The following is a 19,959-nucleotide window of genomic DNA, read 5'->3' as shown; positions in this document are numbered from 1 at the left end:
AACAACCACCTGCCCGAGTGACCACCTCTCGATAACAATCACCTGCCCTGGCGACCACCTCTCGATAACAACCACCTGCTCTGGCGACCACCTCTCGATAACAACCACCTGCTCTGGCGACCACCTCTCGATAACAACCACCTGCCCTGGCAACCACCTTTCGATAACAACCACCAGCCCTGGCGACCACCTTTTGATAACAACCACCTGCTCTGGCGACCACCTCTCGATAACAAGCACCTGCCCTGGCGACCACATCTCGATAACAAGCACCTGCCCTGGCGACCACCTCTTGATAACAAGCACCTGCCCTGGCGACCACCTCTCGATAACAACCACCTGCCCGAGTGACCACCTCTCGATAACAATCACCTGCCCTGGCGACCACCTCTCGATAACAACCACCTGCTCTGGCGACCACCTCTCGATAACAACCACCTGCTCTGGCGACCACCTCTCGATAACAACCACCTGCCCTGGCAACCACCTTTCGATAACAACCACCAGCCCTGGCGACCACCTTTTGATAACAACCACCTGCTCTGGCGACCACCTCTCGATAACAAGCACCTGCCCTGGCGACCACATCTCGATAACAAGCACCTGCCCTGGCGACCACCTCTTGATAACAAGCACCTGCCCTGGCGACCACCTCTCGATAACAACCACCTGCCCTGGCGACCAACCTCTTAATAACAACCACCTGCCCTGGCGACTACCTCTCGATAACAACCACCTGCCCTGGCGACCACCTCTGGATAACAACCACCTGCCCTGGCGACCATTTCATAAGATCACCGACGATCCCCCCCCCCCCCCCCCCTAAAGAATTCCCATATAGCGATCACATGTCTATGACGAACAGTTTTGTCAGTCCCTTTGTTATTGACAGGTTCGACTGTATTAGAGTACTGGAAGAGTAAAGGAATGAGAAAATATTGAGGATAGACTATGCACATATGTGCAGGCGAAAGAAATACAGAAACAAGAAACCAAAGAAACATTAAAATCATCATCAGACCAGTTTTTGTCGGCCTCTTGCCCGGGTGGACGTTATTGACAGGTTCGACTGAGTCAGAGTACCAGAAAAGTAAAGGAATGAGAAAATATTGAGGATCGGAACTATGTACATGTGCAGAAGAAAGAAATAAAGAAACAAGAGACCCACGAAACATAAAAATCGTCATCAGACAGTTATCAGGATTCCTTTGTTCAAGAGATACAAGGCCACCAGGACCCAGAACGTTGCTCCCCACAGGTTCATGGCCAGCTGGGCGGGGTGAGTGACCACCACGTCAAACGACACAGGGAACCGACCGGTCAGCAGTTCGTGGCCAACGTACACAACAATTGGGTTCATACCTGAAATACACCATGGGTTGCTTACATGTGATCTGTTAGCAGTATAGACAACAACAACAACAAACAACAACCACACACACACACACACACACCCACACACACACACACACACACACACACACACACACATACACACACACACACACACACACACACACACAAGAACAACTACAAGACACACACGCACATCAGCATAACTGCACAACACTAAAACTCACCTTCAAACGTTTGGACAGATTTTGGCTTTGGCTAGGTATTTTTGTTTGTCTCTAACTTTATCCACATAACTTCGAAACAGATTATTGGTGTTTTTTTCGCGCGTATTTGGCCTTCTGCTCGTGTGTACACACAAAGAGGAATAGCTAGGTCTCATAAGGCACAACCATGTCTACACATATTTTGACCTGGTAGATCAGTAAAATCTTCTGTGATAAGTCGTTACCCACCAGGCGCAGCCGGGACTCGATCCCCAAACTTTCAAGCTCAAACGCCACACCGTGACCACTAGACCATTGCACCAGTCTGGTTGATTCAGTATTCAGAGAGTAGCTTACAATCTCACCTGGGAAGTAGAAAGGTGCTCCACTCCAAATCTTGCAGACGTCAATCAACAGGTAAAGGAAAGCTAGCAGGACAAACGCCATTCCAGCCAGTGCAATGACAAAGGAGAGAGACCTGAAACATTGTACATAGAGGCACACACGCACGCACACACGCACGCACGCACCAACATACGCACACACCGGCACATGCACAAACACACACACACACACACACACACACACACACACACACACACACGCGGAGTCTTTAGGAAAACAGTCATTTAAAAGTGGCCATCCAAGTTTAGATAAAAGTTTCTCTGACAAAACTGAACCAAACCAAACCAAACCAAAACAAACTGAACCAGAACACTGACGGGACAAATCTGGCTATAATGTGAGATTAGGTTTGACGATCATTAATATATTGCCTCAGTGGCGACCGAAGATGGATTTCAGATGCTGGATTATTGCGGAAGAGGTTGTCTGTGTCAGGTGAGCGATTTCAATCCAGCGTGAGTAGTAATCCACAGCCAGCAAATATTGGTGACCCTTCCATTCGAACAGATCCGTCCCTATGCGTTGCCATGGATACTCAGGTGTACTACTAGGTCTCAAAGGCTCTAGCGGTAGAATTCGTTCCTTCTCACAATCGCTGCAGTTTTGTATCATTGTTTCCAGATCGTTGGACAATCCTGGCCACCAGACGCTGCTTCTGGCAAGTGCTCTGCATTTGACTATAGGCCTACCTTGATGACCTCCGTGAAGACGTTGCAGGATATCTTTTCTCATCTCGCTGGGAATAACCAGTCTACTTTGGTAGAGAAGAATTCCTTGCACGACTGTCAGATCGTTTCTTGCTGTCCAATACTGTTTCAGCACATGGTTCTTCTTTGCATGTTCCGGCCAATGATCTACTTTGCAAAATTCGATGATCTTGCTGCAGGTTTCGTCTGTGCTTTGCTTGAGTTTGATTTTGTCAAGACGCTGGTCCGTCGCTGGAAGACTCTCAATAACTTGCTGGACATGCCTTGGTGTCTCAAACTCCATTTGGCGATCCTGTTCAGCAGGAACACTCCCAGGGGCCCGAGACAGTGTGTCAGCAGTCGTGAGATTCTTTCCTGATGTGTAGATCACGTCGTAGGAAAAGTGCATCATTCTCATTCTGAAGCGTTGTATTCGCGGAGTCAACTCGTCCAGTAGCTTGGTTTGCATGAGGGCTAACAAGGGTTTGTGGTCTGTTTCAATCACGAATCTTGATAGTCCAACGAGGAAGTCTCTGAACTTTTCGCAACACCAAGTCATGGCCAAAGCTTCTTTCTCCACTTGTGCCATATCTTTGTTCCGTGCTAGTGAGGGCTCTTGATGCATAGAAGACGGGTCTCCATTCGTCTTCTTCCTTTTGTAGAAGAACTCCTCCCATGCCAAAGGAAGATGCATCTGCTGACACTTTTGTTGGCTTCTCAGGACTGTAATGAGCAAGCACTGGTGCGGAACTCAGCTGCTGCTTCAGAGTTTGAAATGAAGATTCCTGTTTCTCATTCCAGATCCAATCATTGTCTTTGTGTAGAAGTTGTCGGAGGGGTTCTGTTGTCTCCGCGAGGTTTGGAGCAAACTTTCCAACGTGGTTTACCATGCCCAGAAAGCGCCGTAACTCTGTGATGTTTGTTGGCTTGGGAAAGTTGGTAATGATGGCTTCCACTTTCGCGGGATCGATCTCAATGCCTTCCGGTGAGATGAGATGACCTAAGAACTTGACAGTGTGGAGTGAGAAGGCACACTTTTCGTTGAGTGTGACGCCTGCCTCCTTGGGTTTCTGCAGAACCATCTTGAGTCTCTGGTCGTGTTCTTCTTGGTCTTTCCCAAAAATGAGAACGTCGTCAATGTCAACAATGACACCCGGTACCCCGGCGAGGATGTGCGTCATCTCTCGATGAAAGATTTCTGGGCCCGAACAGATCCCGAAAGGTAAACATTTGAAACAGAACCTCCCAAACGGTGTGATAAAAGTAGTGAGTTCTTGAGATTCCTCATCGAGTGGAATCTGGTAGAAGCCACCGTTGCTGTCAAGCTTTGAAAAGACTTTCGCTCCCAAAATCCTTGCTAAAAGCTGGTCTGTCGTTGGCAGTGGAAAGTTCTCTCTCTGGACTTTCTCATTGAGCCGGGTGAAGTCCACACATAGCCTGATTTGGCCAAACCGAAACCGATTACAAGAATCCGATTACTCTACACTAACCCCATAATGCCAGACGCCAGGCGGAGCAGCCACTAGATTGCCAATTTTAAAGTCTTAGGTATGACCCGGCCGGGGTTCGAACCCACGACCTCCCGATCACGGGGCGGACGCCTTACCACTAGGCCAACCGTGCCGGTCGCCAGGAAGTCCAGATAAAACTGTGTTCAGATAACAGATAACAGGTACTCACCACAAGTTTTTGTTGATCGGAATCCATCCATCATTTTTTGAAAACTTACACAAGATTCCAGCTATCAAGCCCTGAAACACAAAAAAAGTATAAATGCGAGGACATTAATTTAAACACATTTCGACACATGTTTTCCCCAATCATTTTCAAAAGTCCAAAGAAAAGGAACACTAGTGTTTTAGTGTGCTAAACTAAATTAGTTTTACCTGGAATTCACAGATTAAAAATAATCAAACAATACAGAGCTAAATGAGCTATTTGCCCAAAACATTTGAGTTTGATCAAAGAAACTACAATGGGAAGAACCTTATGTACAGTGTTTGGTTTGATGTAGAAAGTGTATAATGCATACCTCTATATCCAAACACAGAGACATCTGAAGTAGTCGAGCTAAGATATGTGAAACAAAGGGACGTAGGCGCTCTGAATGCATACAGCATGTGCAACAAGAGTAATTACTGAGAGTTATGCAGAACCAATCTCCTGGCACCTGAGAGAAAAAAGAAGCATTGAAAGAACAATCGATTTTCCTCCTCTTACATTGGCTATGTCTTGTATGATTTAGAGCGCTTACTCAAATCTTAAAGTAACTCTCTGCCCCTTTGCTAAATATTAGCTGAGTTTAAAAAAAATTCAAAAAAAAATCATCAAAAGAAAAAACATACAGCAGTGGCATGCCCCATTCCCTGCACCAAGATGACAACTCACCAGCACGATGCCCCAGATGAGGAAGCGTATACATCGTTGTACCCAGTCCTTGTGGATAAACAGTATTTTGCCTGCCTGCAACACACATCGACAATAGACGCTCTCCAGAAATAACTTTGTCGGTTTTGTATAGGTTGTGAAAAAGCGAATACTCTTGTTTTAATTGAGGAAAACTTTCCACACGTGTTCCTTGCCCACGTGTTTCAGGCACACCCCTTACTAGTGACTGGCATAGCCATATGTAACGTCACGTGGGAAAGTTTGTCTCACTACAAGAGAATAAGATACTCTTTCACAACCCATACAAACCTGACAGAGTTATCTCCCAACACCGTCTATTCAACAGACAGAGTGCCGGATGAACAAATGGACAAAAAGATGGATGGAAGATGGACGGTTAGACTTTTTCCCCATATATATGCCAAAATAACAACAAAATGAAGTCCTTTGTATTTAATTTTTTTTCTCCACCATTACCAAATGTGACTCATGGTTTTTTTCCTGCTTTTAACACCAATTGCCAATGTTCATACCTATTTCTGCTTTTGACACCATTTGACAATGTTCGTACCTGTTTCTGCTTTTGACACCATTTGTCAATGTTCATACCTGTTTCTGCTTTTGACACCATTTGACAATGTTCGTACCTGTTTCTGCTTTTGACACCATTTGACAATGTTCGTACCTGTTTCTGCTTTTGACACCATTTGACAATGTTCGTACCTGTTTCTGCTTTTGACACCATTTGACAATGTTCGTACCTGTTTCTGCTTTTGACACCATTTGACAATGTTCGTACCTGTTTCTGCTTTTGACACCAATTGACAATGTTCATACCTGTTTCTGTACCGTCGCGATATAACCTTCGTGGTTGAAAACGACGTTAAACACCAAATAAAGAAAAAGTTTCTGTTTTTGACACCAATTGACAATTGTTCATACCTGTAAACCCAGGAAGCAGATGAACACAGAGGTCAGAGTTCCCAGCAGCCCGCACGGGTCATGCCGCGGCAGTCGAATGCGGTATACCTCCTGTCGACATTTAGAAGTCGGTCAAATCTTTGAAAGGTACAAGGGCCTCGGAAAGAAACCCCATACGTACAGGGTGAACTGTCACTAATAATTGAGTATAATTATTCACGATCATTGTCTGTCTAATGCATCGTTCCTCTCTTTCAGTCTGGCCTGTGCTTTTACATTTCATTATGTCATGTACTTATTATGTTTTCTTTTCTTTTCCATGTGTAAACATACACTGCCTTCTGGTATATGTTAAATAAATAACAAGTCGCGTAAGGCGAAAATACAACAAGCTGTCGAACTCACAGAATGAAACTGAACGCACTGCAATTTTTCAGCAAGACCGTATACTCGTAGCATCGTCAGTCCACCGCTCGTGGCAAAGGCAGTGAAATTGACAAGAAGAGCGGGGTAGTAGTTGCGCTGAGAAGGATAGCACGCTTTTCTGTACCTCTCTTCGTTTTAACTTTCTGAGCGTGTTTTTAATCCAAACATATCATATCTATATGTTTTTGGAATCAGGAACCGACAAGGAATAAGATGAAAGTTTTTAAATTGATTTCGAAAATTTAATTTTGATCATAATTTTTATATTTTTAATTTTCAGAGCTTGTTTTTAATCCAAATATAACATATTTATATGTTTTTGGAATCAGAAAATGATGAAGAATAAGATGAACGTAAATTTGGATCGTTTTAAAATCTTTTTTTTTATACAATTTTCAGATTTTTAATGACCAAAGTCATTAATTAATTTTTAAGCCACCAAGCTGAAATGCAATACCAAAATCCGGCCTTCGTCGAAGATTGCTTGGCCAAAATTTCAATCAATTTGATTGAAAAATGAGGGTGTGACAGTGCTGCCTCAACTTTTACAAAAAGCCGGATATGACGTCATCAAAGACATTTATCGAAAAAAAGAAAAAAAACGTCCGGGGATATCATTACCAGGAACTCTCATGTAAAATTTCATAAAGATCGGTCCAGTAGTTTAGTCTGAATCGCTCTACACACACACACACGCACAGACAGACAGACACACACACACGCACACACACTCACACACACACACATACACGTGACACATACACACACACACACACACACACACAAACAAACACACACACACACACACACACACACACACACACGACCCTCGTCTCGATTCCCCCTCTATGTTAAAACATTTAGTCAAAACTTGCAATTGACTAAATGTAAAAAAAAAAAAAAAAGGGGGGGGGGGGGGGGAGGGGGAAGCAACACGAATACACTGTAAATATCGTTGTTGCTACACTTTTTTCTTTTTTCTTTTTGTTCACAAAAGCTGTTCACACACAAGTTGATTAGCCTGCACCAGATGCTGACATGACTAAAGCTTTACCCGAGTCTTCCAGACTACCATCTGTGTACACGTACATGCCAACATGATTGTACCTTGCAGGTAGGGTTCTGAAAAATGTGACTGTTCCCAAACACCTGCCTGTCGATGTAGCCGGCTGCCCCACCTGTGCAGTTCCTATGCTGACCGTGTTCTGCATCTCCCCCCGCACCCAGGTAACCTCTGGGCGAAACACAAACACAACCATGATTGGTCCCTAACATGAGAGGACGTCCTTGGGAACAGCCAAACGTGTCCCCACATTGCAGGTGTCTTTTCATGGCAAAGACTGCTTGTCAAAGTTTCTAGTAGTGGTGGTGGTGGTGGTGGTGGTAGTGGTAGTAGTAGTAGTGGTAGTAGTAGTTGTAGTATCATTATCAGTAGTAGTAGTAATAGTAGTAGTGGTAATAGTAGCAGTAGCAGTGGTAGTTGTAATACGTGTGTAGAATGAAACTTACGTGGGGCAGCCTGGTACCTGCATTGTGAAGGTGATGATGATGTGAATCGCTACCATGTGTAGAATGAAACTTACGTGGGGCAGCCTGGTACCTGCATTGTGAAGGTGATGATGATGTGAATCGCTACCATGTGTAGAATGAAACTTACGTGGGGCAGCCTGGTACCTGCATCGTGAAGGTGATGATTGTGTGAATGACTATCATGTGTAGAATGAAACTTACGTGAGGCAGCCTGGTACCTGCATCCTGAAGGTGATGATTGTGTGAATGGCTATCATGTGTAGAATGAAACTTACGTGAGGCAGCCTGGTACCTGCATCCTGAAGGTGATGATTGTGTGAATGGCAATTAGGATCAGGTACAACACCCACTCCGGCCAGAACTCAGTGATGTCCCTTATAGCTGCAAACCTCCCATACTGCTCATGGGAAGACAAAAACGACATTGACCAAATAAATAAAGAAAGAAAGAAAGAAAGAAAGAAAGAAAGAATGAGAGAAAATAGATAAATAAATATACGACCTAATAAAAGAAACAAAAACATAGATGATATGTGATCAATATTTAAATCATCATACATGTATAACAAAACAAATCGCAAATGACCACAATAATAATAATAATAATCTGCAATCAGTACACCAATGCGGGTACACTGACACATACACGCACGCGCGCCCGCACGCACACACAACACACACACACACACACAACACACACACACACACACACACACACACACATGTGCACACACACACACACACACAAACACACACACCAACAAAAACAACAACAACAACAACAACAACGACAAGAAACCTGTTCAAGCACAGCCCCAGAAGTAATCTGTTCTCGACAAAACTCATGAAATAAGACATAAAACATAACTGAATAAAATACTGGTTGTTCGTTGGTTCAGTTGATTAATGATTGGTTAGTCGGTTGGGTGGTTGTTTGGTTATTTTGTTTTCTTTATAAATGTTTAATCAGACAGTTTGTTTACATTTTGTCATGCAATGCACAGAACATAATGGTATGATGCAGAAGACGGAAACAGACATGTTCAATACAATAGACAAGCAATGAGCGCTTCTGGGGTGATAAGGCGAGACAACTCCTGTGATCTTGCCGCGCGGTTCCGCCTGTTACCATTGTCTTTTTGGCTCATGTAAGTGTAGCCTATGCGATGCTAAATTTTGTCTGTCTGTGCGTGCGTGCGTATGTATGTATGTCTGTGGTAGAAACTTTAACATTTGACTGAACACCGACATACTCATTTTACCTGGTTATTATTCAAGCAACAGCTTCAAAGTATTGAAGCAATGATCACCATTTCGTCGGCACGTATGTAGTTAAAGTGTGTATCCAAAGAAAACGGGTGGTGGTTTTTTTTTGTTTTTTTGGGGGGGGGGGTAAAAACAGCCGACTGGTTTGTGTCGTGTGTGGTATGTAGACCAGGTCAGGGGTCAAGGTTAGCCTCAGATCGCGTGAAGGATTGTGGTATAGATACAGTTATCACCGAGCTGCAGTTCGCCGATTCGGAGAAGACGACTCATGATTTCACATTGTTCGGTTTTGTAGCTCCAGAAAAATAGATAAAGAAGATACCAAAGCAGATTTCCTACAGGTTAATCTGCACAGCGTGTTTCCAGTGTCTGCGCGAGGAAGCGCTGTCGAAAGCGCAGTGTCAATCATTCTGGCCATCTGGCAGTCGTGCCCCCGTAAGTAGGCTGCAGACAGACAGATCTAGATCTAGTGTCTCGTACTGACTCTTGCACCGTATCACTTATGCTTACTGTGTGTGTGTATGTGTGACGGAGTGATTGAGTTTGTGTTACTGTTTGTCGATTTCTTACGTGAGCCTTGAAGGCTTCGCCTCTTGTTACCATATAAAATGACCCGATGCTCCCCAGCATGTGGTAAGAGGCGACTAACGGATTCTGTTTCTCCTTTTACCCTTGTTAAGTGTTTCTTGTATAGAATATAGTCAATGTTTGTAAAGATTTTAGTCAAGCAGTATGTAAGAAATGTTAAGTCCTTTGTACTGGAAACTTGCATTCTCCCAGTAAGGTCATATATTGTACTACGTTGCAAGCCCCTGGAGCAATTTTTTGATTAGTGCTTTTGTGAACAAGAAACAATTAACAAGTGGCTCTATCCCACCCCCCCCCTCCCCCCCCCCCTCTTTTCCCCGTCGCGATATAACCTTGAACGGTTGAAAACGACGTTAAAGGTGGTCGTCTACATTTTTTTTCAATAATCTTATGGTTAGATTTCGCTAAAAAGTTATGTCAGATGATGAATGAACCATGGGGAAAAAAGTTACAGAAAAAAATGTAATTTATTTTTTATTTTTGGGTAGCGTGACTCACGCTTCCAATATTTTGTTTTCTGTTTGCTGAGAACACGTGCTTTGCCTAAAAATACTGACCAATCAAATTCATGTCACTATGCTTCTAGCCACGCCCAAACAAGTGCAGCAACAGTTTGACACTGGAGCGCTGTTCACGCTTTTTTTTAAACGCACGAAATGCACGGGATTTGAGAGGAGTTTTGCGCTTGGCATTTTGCAAATAAGGATATCCTACTATGAGTACTACGCTGGAATACTACAATGAATTTTGAAACGGCTACACTGGCTTCGTCTTTCCTGATCGAAAGGGGGTGTATTCTGGATATTTGTAGATAATAGACTCTGCATTTTAATGGTCAAATGGCGATTTCGGTATAAAAATGTAGACAAGGACCTTTAAACACCAAATAAAGAAAAAGTATAAAATGCACGACTTACACACGAACTGTTACCAAAGCGACATGCTATTTGGGACCAATGCACATTGTTTTCCTTTCTCGTGTGATCTTGCCGCGAGGTTCCGCCTGTTACCAGCCGAAAGAAAGAAGGGGCATAACCTCACCAGAACCGCCCATTATGACAAGATACTGCTCAGTTGGTTGGTTAGTTAGTACGAACCCGATGTTCATCATAGGTCCTTGCAAAGACGAGGTGTACGCTGGCAACAATGAGATAGGTGATTGCAAACCTCTGCAGCACCCCAGGTATTCTGAACTCACTCAAGTCCAGCCCTGCAAAACACGAAGATCGATGTGATAAAGGGGTCTAAAAATACTAAAACTACATGTGACGGTAATCTCCCTTGTCACAACAGCTTCTCTACAGAGTGTTCTGCCTTGAGCACTGGGTTATTTATAGCTCCAACGTTTAATGGCTATGAGAGGACTTTGGGCTTTTGAGAACAGTTGTGCTAAGCAAAGCAGATTTTTCTTAAAACGTTGTCCAAAATCAGGCTGTTTGACTGGCTTTGCCTCCAAGCGTAATTCGATTATTTCGAGCACTAGTATGTATAAATGCATCCGTATGCAAATGCTGTAAGTTATGAGGATCACATTGAGTGTTTACTTCTTGGACTTCAGTTAGTAACGGTTATAGGCCTACAATACGGTTATCGTTAACGGCTCTTGTCTGTATCATAAGTGTTTGTCTGTCTGTCTGTATCATAAGTGTTTGTCTGTCTGTCTGTATCATAAGTGTTTGTCTGTCTGTATCATAAGTGTTTGTCTGTCTGTATCATAAGTGTTTGTCTGTCTGTATCATAAGTGTTTGTCTGTCTGTATCATAAGTGTTTGTCTGTCTGTATCATAAGTGTTTGTCTGTCTGTATCATAAGTGTTTGTCTGTCTGTATCATAAGTGTTTGTCTGTCTGTATCATAAGTGTTTGTCTGTCTGTATCATAAGTGTTTCTCTGTCTGTATCATAAGTGTTTCTCTGTCTGTTTGATTAAAAGACCGCTGCGTCGCAGTACTGTGAAAGTCACGTTTTGCTTTGTCATAAATTGAACATTCCAATAACATCATTTTTGTTTTTTGATTCTGAATTTTGGAACGTTGGCAGGCTACCTGTTTTGGGAGTTAGGTTATACAATACATATCATGTAACACATCCCACATCCCCCCCCCACCCCCATACCAGTGTTCTTACCATCATCTCAGGAGAGGCTCATAAAGAGGAATAACACCTGCATGACGGGGGCGTGAGCTGTGTGGATCCATTGAGGGCCCTGACCTCCACCCTGACCGGCCAGCGCGTGTCCACATAACATATAACACATAACCCCCCCCCCCACACCATCCCAGTGATCTCACCATCATCTCCATCTGAGTTGATGAGCAGACCCAGAGCGAAGAGAATCATGGACCGTCGCAGGATTTTCCAGAACATGTTGATCTTTGGAACTTCCCGTCGCAGCTGTCCTTGAAAACTGAGCATCATGGCTGTACCCATGATGTACACTAACCTGAAATGGATAAAATCGTGTTGCTTTATTGTCAGACTCAATCAGTAGATTTAATTGAAACATTAACATACAAACCTGTTGCTATTAAAGAGAGAGAGAGAGAGTGTGTGTGTGTGTGTGTGTGTGTGTGTGTGTGTGTGTGTGTGTGTGTGTGTGTGTGTGTGTGCGTGTGTGTCAAGTCATCTAATTATTACCGTCAGAAGCACAGGGATGAGTTGGAGCTAAATTTAATAGGTTTAAAGATACACATGTGTTTCAACCATTGCGGTATGATAGCTCAGCGCTGAATGCAGACAACCTCCACGGAGCCAGTTTGACAAGGGGGACTACACTACTGCAGTGTCATCGTGTCCTGTAAGCAAACGGACGTACCACGGGAAGACAAGGTCAGCCACGGTCAAGCCGTTCCAGATAGAGTGAGAGAACACCCAGTACTGTCCGCCCCCGTAGTTCACAAAGATCATGATGGTCAAGCTAATTCTGCACACAAGCACATCACACACAAGCATTGATTCATTTCGTCATTGATCATTGACTAGCTAGCGACATGCAAGGTTTTTCCCAAGCTTAGTTCAACATCCAGTACTGTCTGCCCCCGTAGTTCACAAAGATCATGATGGTCAAGCTAATTCTGCACACACACACATCACACACAAGCATTGATTCATTACGTCATGGCTAGCGACATGCAAGGTGTTCCCAAGCTTAGTTCAACATCCAGTACTGTCTGCCCCCGTAGTTCACAAAGATCATGATGGTCAAGCTAATTCTGCACACACGCACATCACACACAAGCATTGATTCATTACGTCATGGCTAGCGACATGCAAGGTGTTCCCAAGCTTAGTGCATTATTTGTATTGTAAGTGTTTATCTGTCTGTCCACTGTTAAAGATCATTAGGTCAAAGTACTAGCGGATGGGGGCCCGGTAGCTCAGGTAGAGCACTGGACTTGTGATCGGAAGGTCGCAGGTTCGAATTCGGGCCGGGGCGGACACGGGTCAACTTTATGTGCAGACCCAGATACGGAAGCCATGTCCCACCCCCGTGTCACCACAATGGCACGTAAACGATCTTGGTCATTCTGCCATAAGTGCAGATGGCCGATACCACCTAAACACGCATGCACTTTTGTATCTCATCAAAAGCCGTGAGGGCGTAAAACACGTATCATATAACCCATATCTTGTCCTTTAGAGGCGAAATATTTAGCCTGTAGGACATAAAGCATTCTCTCTTTCTGTTTTCTAGTGGTTGTGTAACCAACTCGGGTGAGTTCATTGCTACATTGAAGGGTGGGATCATGTGTGCGCCTTTCATCCGCAAGTGGCAAACTACAAGTCTGTTGTTTCTTTTCTTTGTTTTATTTTCTCGATGTAAACAATAAAGTAGAACTCTAATTTCAATCCAAAAACTCTGATTCTATATTCCAACCCTAAAAAACTCTAAAAGAAAACTCTGACTACAACTCTGACCAGAACTGAATCCTGTAACACACAAATATCACAACACCATTATCTATGTGTTACCTCAATGTTTGCTGGTCTAAACAAACAAAACAATACACTTCTTGATGTTTCATGTATGTGGTTTGTGTATGCATGTGTGTTGATATGTGTGTGCGGGTGTGTACGGTTTCATGACAAAAAATATGTTTCCAACATCAAAACACACTGTGAATTACTTCTTCAAGTACTTATTCTACTTGCAAAACTTTATAAAACCTTAAATGTTATAACCTAAAATCCTAACTTCAACTTCAATTCCAACCAACAAAAGTTATTCTATCCTCAATACATGACCCTTTCAATCAATCATGTTTCCTGTTTCCTTATAAAGATTAAAATGTAAAACTAACGGCTTCTTCTCAAAATCATACTCTCATACTAAATACTAACGTACTTTTACGTCATTAACAGTACTGAATACAACTGAAGAGCAGTGGCTGGACAATCTCGTATCCATAGCAACGTACAATACTGTGAACAATGTTTTTGTGAGCAGGTTTCTTTCTAAAATCACAAGTCTCCCTGCCATAATGCAGCCTTGAGTATCTTGAATACTAGAAATACTACATGTGCATAATTACAGTCTAGTCCTTACGCGCGATTACCATTTTCTTCAAGAAAATGTGAGGTCTAGATTCACCATAATTCACAACAATGAGATCATTAAAACTCACTAAAAGAATTCTACCCTTTTTCAAGGAAAGATTATTTTCTCTTAAGACATCATCTCATGTCAAAAATGCAACAACTTCTGTTCTATCACTATCAGATCTAGTATAGAACCAGCAATGCTCTTCACTTGTCCACAGCATCAATCATATACTGAAAGCATTTAACAACTGCAGCAACTTACTGCGACACGGACGACTACTTCCGGTAGTGACGTCATACACATGTTCAGTGCTAATTCGTTTTGAATTTAGATTTAAATCAAAATCCAATTTCTATGTTTTCCACAAATAACAGAATGTCCAACATACAAATTATGCTGACAATTCTAAGTATTCTACAAAATCATTCAAGTGCTTTGAAACATGTAGATCTATGCCTATTCAAAACTTAGCATACCGGTGCAAAAAATGGGTGCATGGCTGCACTCAAAAAATAATAAGTTTCTAGAATACTCTGTCATTTTCCACACCCAAACGATTATAAACACTTGAACTAATCATCAATAAAATGTTTTACATACCTGCTACAAGCAGGACTCCACAATCATTGATACAACAATGATGTTTCAGGGACACCAAAATTTCCCCTGCCTGTCACCTTTTCCCAGTTAAAAGTAGTGCAACCGTACCGGCAAGATGATTTTCACATATCAATACGCCGCACCAAAGTTCCAAATAATTCTGAGTGCTTCTGCAATAATTTTTGACTGAACAAAATATCCTTTTAGCTCAAATATAATTATCAACTCTTATCAAATTTAATGCAAACTTTTAACAAATACAAAAGGATGGGATTTCTGCAATCAATTTACAGCTTGGTGTACTTATCTTCAAAAAAGGAGGTAGTAAACTTTTCAAAGTGGATCCCCTCGAGCTCACCTGATATTCAAACATGGTTCAAGGGAAATAATTTACTGTAGCACAAAACACTATTAGTTCAAACAAGTACAGAATAAAACATCTGAACAGTGGAAGGGAGACAACAACTGTAGTGCTATTTCACACAGTACTACAGTTGTAACGTGGAGGTGTAGAGCATGTGGAAAAGAAGAGATAGCAGTAGCAGATCCAAGGATGTTGCAATTTTGTTTAAAAAATTTTGCACAAATTGCCATCAAAGTATTGGGATTTTTCAGAATTTTAAGGCTGTCCCTGGTGTTACCTTTCCCTAACCCGTGATTTGTTTCTCTCAAAGATCTGCTGAAACGATGGCGCAGTTTTCGAAGATTTAAGAGAACTCTTTGACGTTTTGCCATCTGCCGACGCCGAACGACATAAATGCAGATGACAAGAGCACACAGGGGGATTAACAAGATTGATAAGCCACACGACTAGGCAATGCTGAACTGCCCATAGGACGCATTGTAAGGTACCCTGGACGGGCTAGTGACTTAACCCCCTTCGTGTGTACACGCAAGCACAAGACCAAGTACGCACGGAAAAGATCCTGTAATCCATGTCGGAGTTCGGTGGGTAATGGAAACACGAAAATACCCAGCATGCCTACTCAACGAAAGCGGAGTGAAGCTGACTATGCTCTCAGAGTATAGTGTGGGGAACCCAAATGGGCAAACGTAACCAGAAAATTCTGGAACGCTGAAGAAGAAGAAGAGGTACCCTTCATAACTACAATGCTGAACAGAACAAAGAATCAAACCTTCAAATAGTGACAACAACAACAAAAGAAAGTAAACCCCCAAAACAAAACAACAACAACAACAGAGGTAATGAATCTCCACAATAGTACTTCACTCTGTATGCTTTCGACACATCGTTCGTATTTACTCATTCAAAACGATTAGAGGTGCGTTCTAAGCAAACGCGAATAATGTACATGTAGTAACCTTACTGTTGACATCGCAGGGCCGGACCCGGGGGGGGGGGGGGGGGGGGGGGGGGGGGGTTCCAGGGGTTCCGGAACCCCACCCCTGGAAAAAGCATGCACATTGCTTTGAGTGTTGTTGTTTTTTTGGCTCACGTAAGTGTAGCCTATGCGATGATAAACTTTGTCTGTCTGTGCGTGCGTGCGTGCGTGCGTGCGTGCGTGCGTATGTATGTATGTGTGTATGTCTGTGGTAGAAACTTTAACATTTTTGGCTAAACACCGAAATACTCATTTCACGTGGTTAATTTTCAAGCACCATCTTCAAATTATTGAAGCAATGATCAACATTGTGTCGGCATGTGTGTAGTTAAAGCGTGTATCCAAAGAAAACGGGTGGTGGGGGGTTTTGAAGGGGTACAAGCAGTTGACTGGTTTGTGTCGTGTTTGGCATGCAGACGGCAGGTCAGGTGTCAAGATCAGGTCAGGGGTCGCGCGAAGGATTGTGGTCCAGTTCTCACCTCGCCGATTCGCCGGGGAAGACGATTTCATGTTGTTCGGTTTCTAAGCTCCAGAAAAGTAAATAAAGAAGATACCAAAGGGAGATTTCCTACAATTTGATCTGCACAGCGTGTTTCCAATGTCCACGCGAGGAAGAGCTGTCGAAAGCGCGGCAGTCAGTGTCGATCTTGCAGCCGTATCCCGGTAAGTTCAGAGACAGATCTAGTGTCTCCCACTCTCATAACGTGTCACCTACTGTTAATCCGTTTTGTTTTAATTTCTTTTTATTTCAGCAGACACGGATGTCAAACATTGTAGTTTCTTTGGCAGTCACCTCTAGTGAAATGAGTTGATCTAAAGTGCCTGTAATGTTTGGATGTCTTTGCTCGTGGTTCGATTTATGTGAATTTCAAGACTTGCAGTAGAGTCTCAAGTTAAGTTTACTCTGCCCGAAAAAAACTGTCCACCATTTACTTGAACATGCAGATATAAGGAAACAGAATGAATCTGTTCTCAAAGTCAAAATGATCACGATTTTTTCCTCAGATTCAAAACATGCACTGTCATGGTTTTGTCTGTACAATTTAGTAAGTCTTAAGTACTTTGCAACAACTTCCTTGAACGTGAAAGACAGTTTTTGAATGCTAGATCTGTATCGCGTTTCATTCCAGACTCGATCCTCTCTTTGATTGTAGATCTACTGTTTGCTGTTTACGCACTATCAGTATCATATGATTCGCTATGTAACGTTTGGTAAGCTTACCTTGCAACAGCTTTCTTGTCTTTGTTGGCATTTCTGGCTGTGTTGACCGTCAGAATTATTTTAAGAACCAGGCTGCTGCAGTCGACATGTTTCGCATATTGTAGGGTCACCATGCTGCATAGGTAAAGTGGCTTGTATTTATAACCTGACTATTCTGTGTGTGTTACGGAGTGAGTGAGTTTGTGTTATGTTACTGTTTGTTGATTTCTTACGGGAGCCTTGAAGGCTTCGCCTCTTGTTTTTACTAGTTTTAGCACCAAAACAATGCTGCTCTTACCCCTCAAAACAAGGCCCAGAATGCACCAGATTGCACAGATTTTAACCGTTTTTCAAAAATTTTGCAGGCGCGCGCTTTGCAGGCGCGCGCTTGTGGCTTTGCCACTTTGCTGATTTCCCCCCCCAAAAAAGGAGGAACCCCCCCCTTACAACTCATTTGGTCCGGCCCTGCATCGGAACACAATGGGTTGACGATGTTTCACTTTTGCCCCTTGAACACATTCGAAACACTTTTAGAACACAACGATGACGCTTTTTAACACAATCAACTTGTTTGTTTGTTTGTTTGCTTAACGCCCAGCCGACCACGAAGGGCCATATCAGGGCGGTGCTGCTTTGACATATAACGTGCGCCACACACAAGACAGAAGTCGCAGCACAGGCTTTATGTCTCACCCAGTCACATTATTCTGAGACCGGACCAACCAGTCCTAGCACTAACCCCATAATGCCAGACGCCAGGCGGAGCAGCCACTAGATTGCCAATTTTAAAGTCTTAGGTATGACCCGGCCGGGGTTCGAACCCACGACCTCCCGATCATGGGGCGGACGCCTTACCACTAGGCCAACCGTGCCGGTAACACAATCAACTCAAAGGTAAATCAACACATGCCTTCCAATATCAATAAAAATAAGATAAAACTAGGGAAAACAACAAAAATCCCCAGAGCACCAGAAATACAGAAAGCAGTCCAGAAACGGTTGGCAGAATCTACACAGGGACAAAATGCAGCTGAATGGATATGTTACAGTAAATTCTCAAAACCAGGACATTTACAAAATCCCTGAAAATGTCAGTAAATTTGTAAATTTCCTGTTTCACTCGGGGAGTTCAAAAAATTTCCTAAAAATTCTAGGACATTTGTAAATTTCAAGAAATTAGCATGCCACTTTTTGATGAATTTACTGAACAATAAAAAATCAGTTTCAGTAAAATTTTCAAATTCTTCACAATAACAAAAAAATGTCAATTTTCCTCATTTCGCATTCTGATTTTAACAGATGGACATAGGACCACGTACAGCTCACAATACCTACCCTCTAAACGTGTCCAGCGACCGCAGACGTTTTTTGTTCATCTTGGTGTTGTCTGAGCCGCTGGTTTCACCTGTGCTCTCCTCTGTGGAGTGGACAGCAGGTGGGGGCCCCAAGTCCTGTCACATGGTTTTTGGGATAAAATACAGTGGAACACCCCTATTAAAGATGGAGTGCGCATCAGAGCACAGCTGATGCAACGATATCTTTTGTCTCAGATGAAAATATAAACAGTAAAACCTTTAACACATGTATCCCATTGATGACTACACATACCTTTAGCCTGTGTTGCCAGCCAACCGAAACTTTATGCGGTTTGTCGTCTGTTCGCATCTCCCGTCCAAATATGATGAACATTTCCGGTGATCAGTTATCAAGACTGAAAGCGACTTAATGTAATCAAAAGGAATTTTGCAGATGACTTCAGCGAAAATGTGTTCCTGTTTGTTGGATTTCCGAAAAGCAACAATAGAATAACCACCAGAATGTGTACGTATGGTGAAACGACTTTCTTAGGATCCCCCGTTCCTCTCTTGTTTGTTTGTTTGCTTAACGCCCAGCCGACCACGAAGGGCCATATCAGGGTGGTGCTGCTTTGACATATAACGTGCGCCACACACAAGACAGAAGTCGCAGCACAGGCTTCATGTCTCACCCAGTCACATTATTCTGACACCGGACCAACCAGTCCTAGCACTAACCCCATAATGCCAGACGCCAGGCGGAGCAGCCACTAGATTGCCAATTTTAAAGTCTTTTGTATGACCCGGCCGGGGTTCGAACCCACGACCTCCCGACCACGGGGCGGACGCCTTACCACTAGGCCACCGTGCCGGTTTCCTCTCTTGTAAGACACTTTTTTTCAAGACTTCCTCTAACTTGACACCTCGATCTCTTACATGTTTGGAGGCTGTAAACCGACAACCACATCTATTTTAAACAATGAACGAAAAGAAGAAGTGGACTGGCTGAAACTAGTGTGCATCTAATACTATACTCACAGACATAACACTCTCGGCAGTCCAGAAGCAGATCATCCTATGAAATACACCACGGCTGCAAAGAAAAACGGAAAAAGAAGCTTTCATTAACGACATCATGTCAATGCATATTACACATATACATGTATATAATTATATATAAAAAAAAATGTAAACGCCCAAAAAGCACGCAGAA

General features: G+C 43.0%; 1 protein-coding gene across 1 annotated transcript in view; it reads right to left on the bottom strand.

Annotated features, from left to right (window-relative positions):
- Positions 1-1,023: 1,023 nt before the first annotated feature.
- LOC138958380 (heparan-alpha-glucosaminide N-acetyltransferase-like) overlaps positions 1,024-19,959 on the bottom strand; it is a 28,203-nt gene continuing 9,267 nt past the window's right edge. The window contains exons 6-17 of the mRNA XM_070329511.1: positions 19,785-19,839; positions 18,787-18,902; positions 12,580-12,687; positions 12,056-12,207; positions 10,866-10,978; positions 8,191-8,312; positions 7,493-7,619; positions 5,981-6,070; positions 5,039-5,113; positions 4,331-4,401; positions 1,925-2,037; positions 1,024-1,362 (exon numbers count right to left, since the gene is read on the bottom strand). Of these exons, the coding sequence (XP_070185612.1) occupies positions 1,187-1,362; positions 1,925-2,037; positions 4,331-4,401; positions 5,039-5,113; positions 5,981-6,070; positions 7,493-7,619; positions 8,191-8,312; positions 10,866-10,978; positions 12,056-12,207; positions 12,580-12,687; positions 18,787-18,902; positions 19,785-19,839 (1,318 nt within the window). The 3' untranslated portion in view covers positions 1,024-1,186. The remainder of the gene's footprint in view (positions 1,363-1,924; positions 2,038-4,330; positions 4,402-5,038; positions 5,114-5,980; positions 6,071-7,492; positions 7,620-8,190; positions 8,313-10,865; positions 10,979-12,055; positions 12,208-12,579; positions 12,688-18,786; positions 18,903-19,784; positions 19,840-19,959) is intronic.

This window comes from Littorina saxatilis, linkage group LG2 (genome assembly GCF_037325665.1).
Source record: "Littorina saxatilis isolate snail1 linkage group LG2, US_GU_Lsax_2.0, whole genome shotgun sequence".
NCBI lineage: Eukaryota > Metazoa > Mollusca > Gastropoda > Littorinimorpha > Littorinidae > Littorina > Littorina saxatilis.
This window is presented reverse-complemented; position numbering and strand designations above follow the sequence as displayed.